Source organism: Acanthopagrus latus, chromosome 20 (assembly GCF_904848185.1).
Source record: "Acanthopagrus latus isolate v.2019 chromosome 20, fAcaLat1.1, whole genome shotgun sequence".
Classification (NCBI taxonomy): Eukaryota; Metazoa; Chordata; class Actinopteri; order Spariformes; family Sparidae; genus Acanthopagrus; species Acanthopagrus latus.
The window spans coordinates 18957633-18971500 of record NC_051058.1 but is presented as its reverse complement, the minus strand read 5'-3'; the positions used below and the strand labels follow the sequence as shown (position 1 = coordinate 18971500).

Here is a 13868-nt window from a genome sequence, read left to right as displayed (position 1 = left end):
GATAAGACACCACATCTTTAATCTAGCTGGTAACTGTATTAATCACAAGATTAAACTCAAGGCTGAGTGCTGCTGTTAGTGGCATGACGGTGATGGTGAAATGCATTTGTGGGGCATGACCTGTCATGTGCCCAATGGTACACCAAGAACACTGAGGGTTCAAATCCCACTGGAGCATCATCCAGAAGCTGGAAGGTAACGTGACCATGACCCGTTCTGCAGTCAGTGTCCCTAATCAAGTCTCAAATCTGAGGAGGGAGCCTGGATGTGTATATTGCACACTTGGGATGGCTTAAATTCAAAGTACCAGTTCCTCCATATTGTTATGAAAACATCTTGTTTTCAGGGTTTCTTTCTGCTAGAAAATATCTGCTGTAGATGATCTGGAGATCAGCAGAAATCCAAATGATGCATCCTAAATTTGTCTTCTTAGATGTTCGTTGGTGCAAAACTAACAGTCATGATGCCACAAAGTGTAAACACGTAAATTCCACAGTGAACAATGAGTGAGCGAGTGATCGAGGGAGTGATTCAGACACTGAAGGACTTGAGGCCAGAACAGTTAGTCCAAGTTAAACATAAATGTTTTAATGGTACTATTTACAAAAAAGAAAAAAAAAAAAACAAAGAAGAAAAAAAAAAAAAGTCTGCTTTTTGATTAGGTTAACTGCTGCAACAATCGAACAGGTACATTGACATCTTGCTTAACTACGAAAGAAAAAACAGTGATTGAATGGCTGTGGCATAAAAAGAGGTGTAAAATGAAAACAACCATAGATTTTTTTTGCATAGCAATTAGTTACTTAAGGATGGGGGGAGGGGGAGGGGGCAAAGAGTGTGGTTATGACACTGTGGGGTGGCAGAAAACAAAATCCATCTTGCAACAGAGTAGTCTAAATCTGATCAGAGAGAGTGATCCGAGAGTGAAACTATTAAACAGCAGAAAATAAAATCTTCCCTTAAATTGAAAAACCTGAGCTCGGGGTGGCTTCTAGCCGAGAGCTGCTACATTTGAAATGTTTTGCAAGAGAGAAAACTTGTCAAGCTGAACCAGAAAGAAGAGGAGGGTGGGGTGGGGGGGACAATTGTGTTACGTCTTTATTCATCCACAATTTTCTAATACAGCAACGACTGTACGCAAAGAGGAGGAGGGAGTGAACTTAGCAGATGGTACAATCATCCCTGTTAACCTGCGATTTATTACTTCCTTATAATAAGTGGAACTCTTACTGTGTGCTGTTGTGATAAGACTAACATGAGCATGTTTTCCAGCATGCAGCAGCGCTTTCTGTAGGGCAAGTGCTCGAAGGACACCCCGGTCCTCTCCACGCCTCTTTGAGAAACAGAACTGAGAGTGTGAGAGGAGGCCGCGGGGGGTGGGGAGACGGGAGCTGGACACTCTGTAAAGGAATGATTTACTCTTTCAAAAAAAACAAAAAAAAAACCAAAAAAAAACACAAAATAATGTGTTACAACAAATAAAACAAGTCAGGAATGAAAAACAAAGAAAGCAACAAAAACTAGACTTGGCAGTTGGAGAAGTGCTCTGGTGATTTCAGGCGACCTCTAGAGGGAGAAGAAGGGAACCACATCTCAAATGTACCTGTTTATTTGGATGAGGAGGACGAGGGGGAGGAAGGGGGGATTTTTTCTTGTTTTGTTATTTGTCACTCCACTAAAAATGTACATGGGAATTACAAGCAAACTAGTCAATAGAAAACACCCTTTGGCCATATTTTGAGGAGTCCGCTACATAGTGCGCTACAAGTGTACACGCGACATATGAAACACCACTAAGCCCCCATGTACATTGTTTAGCCTACTACAGAAAACATTTTTTGTAACGTGTTGTTTTATACTTTTTTTTTTTTTGGATTTTATTATTTTTTTTTACATTTATCCTTTTTTTCCTGTGACAAAAACAAGTGTAGGGAAAGGCTTCTATCTCCATAATGTTCACTAAAAACTGTGAAAAGTATTAGACTGATGTTTGAATATCAAACAACAGGAACCCATTTAATATCTTATTCTGCTTTGAGGTTCTGCTTGTTAATGCCAGAGAGGAGCTGTAGGTGGGTGGAGGGGTCGGGGGGTGGGGGGGGGACCTCAGCCTGTCAGTCATTCATCGGTGGGTGGGGGCCTTGTGTTTCGGGCCGCTGCCGTCGTCGTCACACGGCAGCTCCATTTCGTCCGAATCGAGCCGTCCGTAGGTGGCGGCTCGGCACCCTGAGATGCTGCGCATTCTGGGCCTGATGTGGTGGTCGCTCTCTGACTCGGGCTCCGGGGCCGGGTCTTCTGGCAACGGGAAGCTGCGGCGTTCCCACGGCGCTACCGTCTGCAAATACCACACAACGTTCAGTAAAGACAATGAGAACATTTCTATATAATCCTGGCTAACAAACAACAAGGCTCATATTAGATTTTAGTAGTAAAATTCAATCACCTCATGGTGCCTCAATCAAATATTTCCAGACTCACAAAGTCTTTTTCATCGAACACATGCAGCACTAAGTTTGTCTACAAATATTGGACTCTTCAGTTTAACAAATCGTCTTGTCTATTAAAATACCAGAAGTCAACAAACCCAGTGACAAAGGGATCATTTTATTGTGTTGATGAAACACCAGTTTATGTTGAAAATGATCAAATTGAAGCACATAACTAGCGTTGAAAACAGTCCATTGTCCAGCCCCTGAACCACAGTTAGTCACAGCACGTACCCGCTCTTCAAAGGTGAAGTCCGGCGTGGAGCACCGCGTGTCCTCACTGGACAGCAGCCGGTGGGAGTCTCTGGAGCAGGGCGTGTGGGGGTTGGAGGTGGTGTCGGGGCTGGCTGGACTCATGGGTGACGGCACGTGACTGTAGTCGTGCAGCATGGGGCAGTGACCCGGGTCCGGAGACGCGGGCTGAGGGGTGGGAGGGTTGGTCCCGCACAGCAGCGGAGTGGTTCGCCCGTCCACAGACTTGTACGACCTGATGGACGACACGGATCAGAGTTTACATCTACAGCCTGCGACCCAAAATGAGTGTGTCACTGTGTGTGTTTTCAGCGCTGTACCAACCTGCTGCCCCTCCTCTTAGCCGGAGCCAGCGCCATCCAGGTCCAGCGGGAACGCTCCTGATCCTCTTGGGCCTGATGGAGCACCGTGAAGGCTGCGTCTGTCAGATCCTCCACCTGCAGACGCACAGAAAACTTTTAATCAGCTGACAGAAATTTGTTGTTTTCACATTTTTAAACCGACAGCTTTCATCGCATTATATTTCTTGCTATAAATCTAACTGTAAAGATAAAGAGATCTTTTAAATCTACAGAAATAAATGGATGTTTGTTTTGTATCACTTGATCATGATTTTTCTAATCCGCACAATTTTTACACCCGGAGAAAAACAAATACAGCAACATCAATGTTATTTGTTCTTGTAAATGTTTAACAGTTTGTGTTTTTTATGAGTGACTGTATTGATGAAACACCAGATTATGTTGAAAATCAAACAGTTTTCACACAAAACTAATTAATATGAATCATATTTAGGTCAGAGTTCAGAGCAATAGTACCAAAACAGTCTGGGGATTTTCCAGACTGTGTGTACTACTGACAGCACAAAGAGATAACCTTGAAATTTTGACCACCAGGTGTCACTGTTCATTCGCTGACAGACAGCATAACTGAGTTTACAGGTGATATTATGTGTTAATAAATAACGACGGAGCTTCTGCACATTTTAAAGTACCATGTGTGAAACTCAGGTGATCCTGATGTTGGACACCTGATATATAAACACCAGTAAACACTCACCTCTCGTTCGTTTTCCTCTTCAGTTATGGGCTGAGAGAAGATGTCCACTGATCGCCAACTACACACACAGAAAAATCAAACATGAGCACAGGAGACCAGCTTTTTTGAGAAGAATATAAATACTGTGAAAAAAGGAACCCGACCAGACGAGCCAGTGACTCACAGAATACACATCATGTGGATAATTTACCTGGGTGTGAGAATCTCTTTGTACTGCAGCTTCTCCACCCGGGTGGTGGCAGCCACAGACATGGGGATTACGATGTTGTTGATGTCAAAGGAGCTTTCACCTCGCCTCCTCTTGATGGGCTGCTGCTGGGGGACAAACAGGGTGCGAGGAGTCAATATCAGGCTCTGATAATTAAACTGAATCTCTTTTAGAACGTGTTCAGATTATTTTCAAATCAGATTCCTGGATTAATCATGTTTTTTTCTTTTTCAAGTTTTGCAGGCAAGCATAAAGTGTGTATAGTACATGTGTGGCCCTGCAGGTTGTATGGAGGACAAATGGTTATTAGCGTGAGTTCAAGTATTTAATTAACATGTAAGTGCAAGTATGAAGTGAACATACAGTGTTATAGAGGGCGTTATGTTTAAAGAAATGTGGATTTGCAGGAAATCTTTGACTCATTTCGACCAAAAATATTAAATAATCAAATATTTATCCAACTGAAGACATTTTTAGACTTTTTAATAACCTGCAGACACTCTGAATATAGATGTATTTAGTTTATACAACACCAAGTGACATCGGGGTCCATTCAGCAGTTCTGTGACATCATTTCTACAACATCTGAACTATGAAATCTTCAGAGGTGTTATTTATTGCAGGTGGGGGTGAGAATTAATTGGGATAATGACATAATTTTCTCGAGAGCTCAAGAAAACATTATCACTATCAATATCACAAGATAACAAATGTTGTTTTCCCAAGATCACGAGATGATTTATCACGACAAAACAACTTCATATGAGTCATAAGAGCAGACCACTGCATACACTGTTCTGTGAGCTGGGTTTTGGCCATTTCAAAGCAAAACCACCTCAACTTTTTTCAGCATGAATCAGTTGATGCACTTGTTAAAATGCCATGTAAGGATGCCGGCATGCCACTGATCAAAAAATATATTAAACTATAAGAAATAAGGATTCATTTATCTTGTCATCTCAGGATAACAAGGCTTGTTTTCAAAAGATCTCAAGAAAAGTTTCTTGTTATCTGACAGAACAGAATTTCACTTGTCATGATGGGAAAATTGAGGAAAAAAATATGTCCAACTCATCATCGTTCAGGGCTTTCACAGACCATACACTGTGTTGTTATGTTGTGTGACTTCTGAGGGCAATTTCTAACACAAAAAGAGTTGAAAATATTCCTCATGCTCATCTGTAAAATCTGCAGTAGCATCCAAAACGACTGCTTGCCTGATAACTGTTCAGACTACTCAGAGTCTGCAGTGTTTTGTTTGCCGGCACTTTCTTTGCTTCCGAAACCACAAAAAAAAAAAAACATTACAAACAAAAAAAAAAAAACCCACAAGGCAAATGAAGTTTCAGTTTGGTTTCTCTTTCTCATCTGCTCTCTCACAAGCTTTATCTTTGTTTTGCATGTCACCCGTGTCTGATATCAGACTGTATTTAGGCCACATACTCTCACACTTATTGTATTTCTCAAGTTTCATGTCTCAAAGCACACAGCAGCCACCTCACACTGAACTGCTTCTAATTTAAATGATTTACACTCGTGTTAGGGAGACTTGCACACATCAGTCAAGGAAATAAAAAGGGTGTGTTACTTGGGGACATCTTTGCAGACAGCTAATTCAGTAAGCAAACAGGAAGTGAGACGTGGTGCGGTGTTTGTCTTACAGGTGTGCTCGGGACGCTCTGGCTGCCGGGGCCCAGCGGTGTGGAGTTCTCTGAGGACGTGGACAGCTGGCGTTGGAGGGGGCTGTGAAGTGATGAGTGCATGTTGGCCAGAGTCGTGCAGGGGCTGCTCGTATCCAGGAACAGTTTGGGGGAGGCTGGAGGACACAGATTTCAAATTACTTACAGTTTTCACACACATCACATCAAAAAGAGGCCTAAAAGAGAGTACATTTATAGCAGGGCTGGATTCATTTAACACTCACAGTCAGTCCTGTCCAGCGAGTGCTCTCTTAACCTCTTGCGGCTATAGTTCTTGTCGAAGGGCCCTAGCGGGGTGGAGAGGGCCTGCAGTCGCTCGGTCTTGCACACGGCCTGGCCCTCGAGCCGGGCCGTGTTCAGAACAGCGCTGCTGCTGCCCACGCTGCTTTCCACTGTCCTCGGCTTCTCAGCACGGTTCTTATAGTGGCCCAGTCCTGAAACACCAGCAAACAGCCATAATATTTTTATTAATAGGGGCTCCTACAGATTTGCCATTTTTCCATAACTTAAAACTTCCAGGCTTGTCCATAGATTTATTTAGATCATTTTGACATAGATGGAAGCTCACATACTTATGTACAAGTACCTCAAAACAGTGCTTTGGTACAGAACTTCAGTACATGCAGTTCGTTACACTGCAGCGCTGCAGCAGAGGAAGCTCTGTGTGGGAGTGTGCGTTCAGTCACAAGCCATACCTCACTGGTAAACACCATGCTCTGCTACTGTGATCAATATGTCTTCAGACATTCAGAATTTTATATTACAGAATAAAAAAGCAGCAAGAAAATAAAAATATTTCTTACATACTTATTCAAAACTTAGAAATGAGTCTAGCTGTATTTCTACATACTAGACAGATCAGTGTTTTGTTACAGTGGAGGGATACATTTAGATATTTGCTCCATGTCCATCCCTGTTGTTCTTGGCTTTAACTTTTTCTCGTAGTAATTTGATTTTTTTCTTCCTTTTGTCATCTAAATTTTAATATTTAATTTCCAATTTCATCTAGCTGAAGACAACTCCTTGAACTCCACAACTCCTGAATGAATGTACTGGAAACACTGCTGACAGGCAGTTGATGATTTTACTGGGGTTCCACGAGCTCCTAAATTCATAATATTCACTACACAGGGTATGAAATGTGTCGATGTATATTTCAGCACTAAAATAAAAAAAAGTGAAGCTTCTGTGGAGCTGTGACATAGGTTGTTTTCACCGGGGCTGGGCGGCAACAGCCAATCACGTAACGGTAAGAGGTGTTGTGAAATCAAACAGTTACTAGGACAAACGTTGTGAAACGAAAACAACCTGAGATGAACCGGTTGTATGAAAAAAATATTTCATCATGACTTTAGTATTTATTGGCTTTTATCACAATTTCATGGTGACACAGTTTGCCTCTTATTCTTATGAGTGTTTCCTCATCTCATGTTTATTTCTAAAACTGATAAGTCTTGAATTACTTACCAGCTTGTAGGTAATATGCACACACCTCACGAAGTTTAATTTGTAGTCATGTGTCTGATTGTCAAAGCGTTTGAAAGCCTCATTTGTACTTACTGACTGCCATAAGTGAGTTGGTGAACTTGTGCTTCTCTTTGGACGAGGACAGCTTGTGTTTGAGGGAGAGCTTCTTCAGTGGTTTACTCCTTTCCAGCGACTTGTTCTGCCACTGGCTCTTCATCACCTGCTGCAGACGTAGGCCTATACAAACGTCTGAGGGACGAGTAAACACCGGTGTTAGGAAACTAAATTAGGAGATCTCACCAGCGTGCAACCAAGTGTGAAGCAGCATACGTCAGATTTGCCATCTGTAGCTCAACATTAGCAATTCACGACGGCATGCAAGATTTATACAATGCCATGGGCGATCTGCTATTCGAGCCAAATCCATTGTGGTCGTGTGGTTGTAAATACAACTTTGTCTCAATTATGCATCAGTCTAATGTAGTTCGTGTTTTGTTTTGTGAGATAAAACAAATTCCTTGAAATACACACATTAAAACAAGACTCTGAAAGCTAAAAGGACATCAGTGAATCACTGAATGGTGAAAGGACCCAGCCACTGAGAAAACAACACTTATTCAGGGGAACATGACACCCATTACAGCTTGAGAAGATTGTCCAAATCGCTGAAAAATGTTCCCGAAGGACTTCCTGCCTGTGTGAGGCCACTCCCTGTTTGTCTTCCCCTCCAGATGTAAAGTAGGAAATGCCTGCGTAAACTGAGCACTGACCGTCAGGGAAGGAGAGGATGGGGTGGACGCCAAGATCCAGTCTTGACAGGCGCTCCAGGGTGGGCAGCTCATACTGAGGGTCCTCTCTGGGGGTGGGCCAGCCACCACACATCACACAGCTGGGGTTGACCCTGCAGTTACACTGGACACAGCTGCTTCTCGGGGCCTGTGGGAGCACAACAGGAAAACCATGTAAAGTTCAGCAGCGTGTGTGGATAACAAGTCGAGATTAACCCATTAAGAACATATTACTCAGGGTTCTGGAAATCTTCTACATTTTAATGCACCACAGGAGTAAAGTGAGTCACCCCAGAAAAAAACAAACAAAACATTTCCCTCTTCAAAAGCCATCAGCGTCATGGTGACAGAGTGCCTGGATTTTTAAAGGGACTAATATTAGTTGTACTCAGAACTGGACAGCAGAATAATCAAACCGGCTGTATAGAGCGAATCACTGTGACGTCTAACAACAACTGTCACTTCCGGGCAGAAAAAGGGATGTTGAGTCACATTGTTTAGATATGTGAAATCAACAAACTTTGGTTGTCAGTTTCAGCAACAATATGTAAAGTTCAAGTTGTTATTCTGACCTGATCTGATCTGATCAGTTGCTTCTGCTGTGTTTTCTCCACGTATTACATTGCTGTGCTAGCGTCTCTTCAATCTACACAACAAGGACAACTCAGACTGAATGAAATGTTGTTTATACAGCTAGCACAGGAGCTTTAGACAGGTAACACCAGGGCAAGCTGGTTAACATGCTAACCCCAACAGAGATCTCTACATTACAATACATAGACAACCTGTGTGTCTTCATTTTCTCTATACAATTTAAGTTCTATCTGTTCCATGTTTTAATCTTAAATTCTTACATATTGCACCTGTAAGTTGTTTGCTAAAGAAGCTGAGGACAAAATCATGGCTGTGAGGTCACAGTGACCTTAAAACTATGACCAACACAACCTAATCAGTTCATCCTTCAGTCCAAGTGGGTGTTTGTGCCAAATTTGAAGAAATCCCCCTCAAAGCATTACTGAGATAGGGCATTTGAATTGGCTGCTCATAATGATAAGGCATATAAACGAGAATAAATACAAGTAAAATCTAAAGGACTGAACACACCTTTTCAGATTGTACTTAAAACTGTTAATGTAACAGTGGCACTGGGGATGCCGTGATTAAAAGGTGATATTGAATATTTTTAGATCATTCTGTAGCTTCACAGTTAAGTTTATGTACTCAAATCCAAAGATTTTAGTCCTGATTAAAGTATGTTTGTTTGTTTCTGCATCAGGACACTGATATATATACAGCCCACTATATAACATCCATGTCTGACTGAGAGCTACAGGTCTGTGTGTGAACATGGGTGTGACTGAACTGCTGGTCCGCAGCCAAACAGTGGACAGGATGACGTGTAAGCTTCGGCTGACTTCACACAAAAATCCAGCAATGATGCAGCTTCCCACAGGACTGTTTTTGTGCTTCAGAACGTAACCACTGTGAGGGTCTGAGCACTGTAACCTACCCAACAGTCTCTACGGACAGCTAACTGGGAGTGTCGATTTAAAAACCCGGAAGAGAATGAGGAAGTACCCGCACTTTCAAATGCCACAGCTTCGTAACCGTCAAGGCTCAACTTCACATAGTGTTCCTGCTCCCTATGGCACAATATTTTTCACGAGAGCAGTGTTAAGAACTGGGCTTTCACTGCCATGTAAACCAACAATAACAAAGCAGGAAAAGGAGCGTTGCACCTCTTATAAATTAATCCTCACCAAAACAGCATGTAATCCCTTCAAGGGCACAACACCTGCGTAAGGGATGTTTCCAATTTCTGTCTGTTATTTTTACAAAATCTGCACTTTGACCTGATTTGATTTGTGTGTATGTTTATTCATTAGTTTGTACTGTATTAATTCTACTTTGAAAGGCAGGAGAATGGAGTGGAGACAAAATACAATAAAACCTCTTATTAGAGATGCTCATGTGACTTTATACATCCGCTGTGTTGTGAGCAAGCAGTATAATCATACCATCAAAATCTACAAAAAGCACCAATGAGAAATCTCATTGCATTGTTAAAAAAAATGTATGCATAGAGCTCATGTAAGACATTTTAAATGCCAAACTTGAGTGGGGGTGTTTTGTGTGTGTGCGTGCGTGTGTGCGTGCAGAGGAAAAGCAGCCAATGGTTCCATGTTTTCCTTTTTTCAAATAAAACTTGTGAGTTGTCACAAGGCTGATTACTCCTCTTTGTTGTTCGCCCTAGTTTTTAAAGTCAGCCATAAAGTTACAAACCGCAGAACTCATCAGTGAGTTCAGCGTTAAACACAGAGGATGTTCTTCAAGAATAAAAAAGTTCACTTCATGACTCTCTGCAACCAATAATCCTACATTCTCACCTCGCACACATTTATACAACCACACTCTCCCAGTTCCTTTAAGGTTAAAGTATTAAATGACTTCATAGGCTGGATACAGTTCAGGATGCAGGCATGTACGAGTCTACAGACACAAACAGTCCAGCTCACCTTGCCGTTGAGGTTGGGCACCGTGTTGGGCTGAATGAGCCGCCGTCGTCGACAGCTGACGAGCGGTCGTGTACGCGCAGCGACACATGTGCTGTCGTACGGCAACGGCTGCTGGTGCTTGGTGTCCGCACTCTCTGCCATCCTAAAACAGAGACAACAGGCAGAGCAGGTGAGGCCACAGATCTCACACCTTCAGATTAAAACAGAAACACACTTCGTCTCAAGTGACAACCAAGTTAATTAAAGATATCAGTGACATGAAACTTTTTTTGGCCTACGTGAAAAGATTCAATGTGGCTTAAAACTGAATGCGTCACATACACTAGTAGTTGTCTTATCATCTCTGAGTTAAGCAAGAAAAGTGAAATAATATGATATTAAAGGGTAAAATCCTCCCAACTTAATCCAAGTTTGAGACCTGCAAAAACAGATTTGTTTCCAAATAGATGAGTTTGAAGATTTCCCTGAATAATCAATTGTTAGAAACAGCCCTGTAAACTGTGCAACAGAGGAAAACATTTTACTTCACCATCATTTATGATGAACAGCATTAAACTGTCACATTTGAAATAGTGAAAATGTTAAATATTCAGTGACTTTGCTTGAAAAAAATGACAAAATAAATTATCAAAATAATTGCCTATTGCTTTTCTGTTGAGCGATCCAATGATTAAGCAACTAACAGCTGTAAAAGAAAAAAAAAATCTCATAATTACAAAGTGCTAAAATCCATTATTACTCAAGACCTCCCCTCTTGTGTGTCACAGAGAGTAATGAAACAAGTAGGGCTGCAACATTTTTTTCGGATATATTATGATTGTGATATGATTCACAATTTGTGGCAATAATAATTTTATCAACACAAGTTTCATTTTCACTGAAAAAAAAATATTAAAATCACATCTACAGGTCACCTTGACTCTCAAGCTGATAACTGATTGTTTTTTTCACCCGTGAGAAAGATGGATGTTCGTCATCTATTTCCTTCTTAAAGAGTCATTTTGGCTTTCCATATGTGTCACTGTAACATGTACGCACTTGAACGAAGCCAAGCTGCTGCAAACATTTTTTTATTATCTATTCCATTGTCACTATCAAATTCGTTATGTGACCAAACAACATTTTTGGAGAACAAGATTAGTAGGTCAGGACATCTCTGCAGCTCTACAGTACTCCATCATAATATCTCTTTGTCACATTTTGCCTTTATCAAAACCATGGCAGCTCCTGTGATTCGGCCTAGACATGAGGTAACCGTTACGAGCTGTACCTGCTGAGGACGCCGTTAACTGGTTGTGCGTTTTGACCTTTCAAAGGGCCGGCCTCTGCGTTGGTGACGTGGGCGGTGCCTGTGTGCTCCAGCCGTTCTGAACCACCATCCTGCATCGACAGATAAGACAAAACCAGTGAGATCGCACCTCGTATTAACTGGCACAGAGACGCTGTGTGACCAACCCAGCATATTTAATGAAACTACATCACAGACTGACTGAATCATCCTGGTCCTGTGGTCTTAAATTATTCAGGCTAGATTTGTGGAAAAGTGCTGGGTTCTCCCAAAACTTAAAAACCTATTCTGCACTGTCATCAAGAAGCTTCTCTGCCAGCTCGCTCCACATGAGCTTTTAACTCAGGAATTAACACAACTTTCAATCACATGTCTAGTTTCTAATTTCTCTATACTGTTTATTCAGAAATCTTTCCATGAATGCAGGTTATGTTTGTTTTATATCAACACTGTGACTCAGCAAACACACAATGACACCATTACCACAAGGTTAAAGTGAAAACTGACAGTATGACTAAACAAAATACGGCAGTGCAAATGTAAAACAGGAGAGGAGGCCACTCCTGCAGTGGTGCTGGTTTAACTGGTTTAGCATTTGTACAAACAACACAAACATATCCGGAGACCTGTGAGAGATCCTGTGATAAATTATTTGGCAATAATCTGGAAATGAAGGTTGAAGGAGTTTATTACACAAAGGCTTGTGTGTCTGATTCATTTCAGACCCCAGAGACAGGAAAAAAAACAACTAAAAACAATTTCCTGTCAACATTTCTCTTTTCATTTGCAGCAGATGATTTGACAAAAACAACTTAAACCTTTCATTGATTGTCAGGTAGCTGATGAATGAAGTCACCTGCCAATAAATGATCACAGGCTCGTGCTGAGTGAAGGCTGGTTTAATCTGGAGACTGATTTCTTTCATTTCTTCTACAACAAGCATTAACAGCAACGTAAGTGTGATTTTAGCCCACACTCACATTGTATATTAATTTTGAATGGGCTCACATGTTATTCAAGCAGCTTTTTCACTGAGAATGTTTGAAGCCTCAAGATTTAACCTCGCACTGATGTTTTGTGCTGAGCCTTTGTTACAAGAAATGACCTAATTTACAGCGTCACTAAGGCTTGTTCTTCCCACTCTACTCATTCACAATAACTGTGTTCTTTAAACAAGTACAACTTTACCCCCCAAAGGCCTTGCAGTTTTTAATCATTTCCACGATGTATCATCCAAAAAAGGACAAGCAAATTCTGTCATTTCTGCTACAAAGATTATAAAAAAAAACACCTCAACATCCTGGTGAGGCTTATAAAGGAGGATGCAACACAAAATCCCCAACACTGAAAGCTAGATTTAAGATTTCCTCCAACCGTGGATGGGTCTTAATTGGTGAGTCTGCTTTGAGGCAGCAGATATCGCAGAAAAATTTGGTTTCTACCCACGAGACAGAATAAAGCTCAGCTTCTGTTGAGTTTCACTCTGCTTACCTGAGTATTTACAGGCTCAGTCTTCACTTCTGCCCCACCTGCAGACACCATGCTGGGGGGAACACCTCCCAACTCTACTGAGCCCTACAGAATCAAGACCTGCGTGTTACACTTCCACCCCAAAGATAAATATAAGCACCATATTGATGTGACTAACTGATCAAACAGCTCAGACGACCGACATACGAATACATACATATGTAACAGAGGTGTGAGCGACTGACCTTGCTGGCGCGGATCTGTCTGTAGATGTCGGTCTGCTGTCGGATGCGGTACTCCAAGTCCGAGATGTGGGCCTGGAGCCAGTTCCAGTGGCTGATGATGGCGGCTCTCTCCACGGTGTAGCGGCTCTCCGCCCGCTTCCATCTGGGGGTAAAAGAAAAAATAGGTGTGAGTGCTTGTTTTAAGGTCGAGAGATGAAATTCTAGATAAAATTCTGCACCAAAAACTGTTCACCACTGATGATACATATAAATGGAGTGATTTAGAGCTGCAGCGACTGAATATCTTTGGGTTGTGGACAAAACAAGACCCTAACCTTAACCCTGAAGCTATTTAAAAAGGACATCATCCTGGGCTTTGGGAAACAACATTTAACAGATGTAACAACGAA

General features: G+C 41.7%; 1 protein-coding gene across 8 annotated transcripts in view; it reads right to left on the bottom strand.

Annotated features, from left to right (window-relative positions):
- Positions 1 to 1062: 1062 nt before the first annotated feature.
- The window catches only part of kansl1a (KAT8 regulatory NSL complex subunit 1a), a 34156-nt gene continuing 21350 nt past the window's right edge, over positions 1063 to 13868 (bottom strand). For 4 of the 8 annotated variants that reach the window (XM_037080910.1, XM_037080909.1, XM_037080912.1 and 1 more), the window contains 13 exons: positions 13480 to 13621; positions 13256 to 13339; positions 11747 to 11856; positions 10477 to 10618; positions 7943 to 8108; positions 7266 to 7421; positions 5930 to 6148; positions 5667 to 5821; positions 3988 to 4112; positions 3798 to 3855; positions 3063 to 3175; positions 2721 to 2973; positions 1063 to 2335 (listed from right to left, as the gene is read on the bottom strand). In XM_037080910.1, the coding sequence (XP_036936805.1) occupies positions 2123 to 2335; positions 2721 to 2973; positions 3063 to 3175; positions 3798 to 3855; positions 3988 to 4112; positions 5667 to 5821; positions 5930 to 6148; positions 7266 to 7421; positions 7943 to 8108; positions 10477 to 10618; positions 11747 to 11856; positions 13256 to 13339; positions 13480 to 13621 (1936 nt within the window). In that variant the 3' untranslated portion in view covers positions 1063 to 2122. The remainder of the gene's footprint in view (positions 2336 to 2720; positions 2974 to 3062; positions 3176 to 3797; positions 3856 to 3987; positions 4113 to 5666; positions 5822 to 5929; positions 6149 to 7265; positions 7422 to 7942; positions 8109 to 10476; positions 10619 to 11746; positions 11857 to 13255; positions 13340 to 13479; positions 13622 to 13868) is intronic. The other 4 variants (XM_037080913.1, XM_037080914.1, XM_037080915.1 and 1 more) reach the window with 4 other exon arrangements.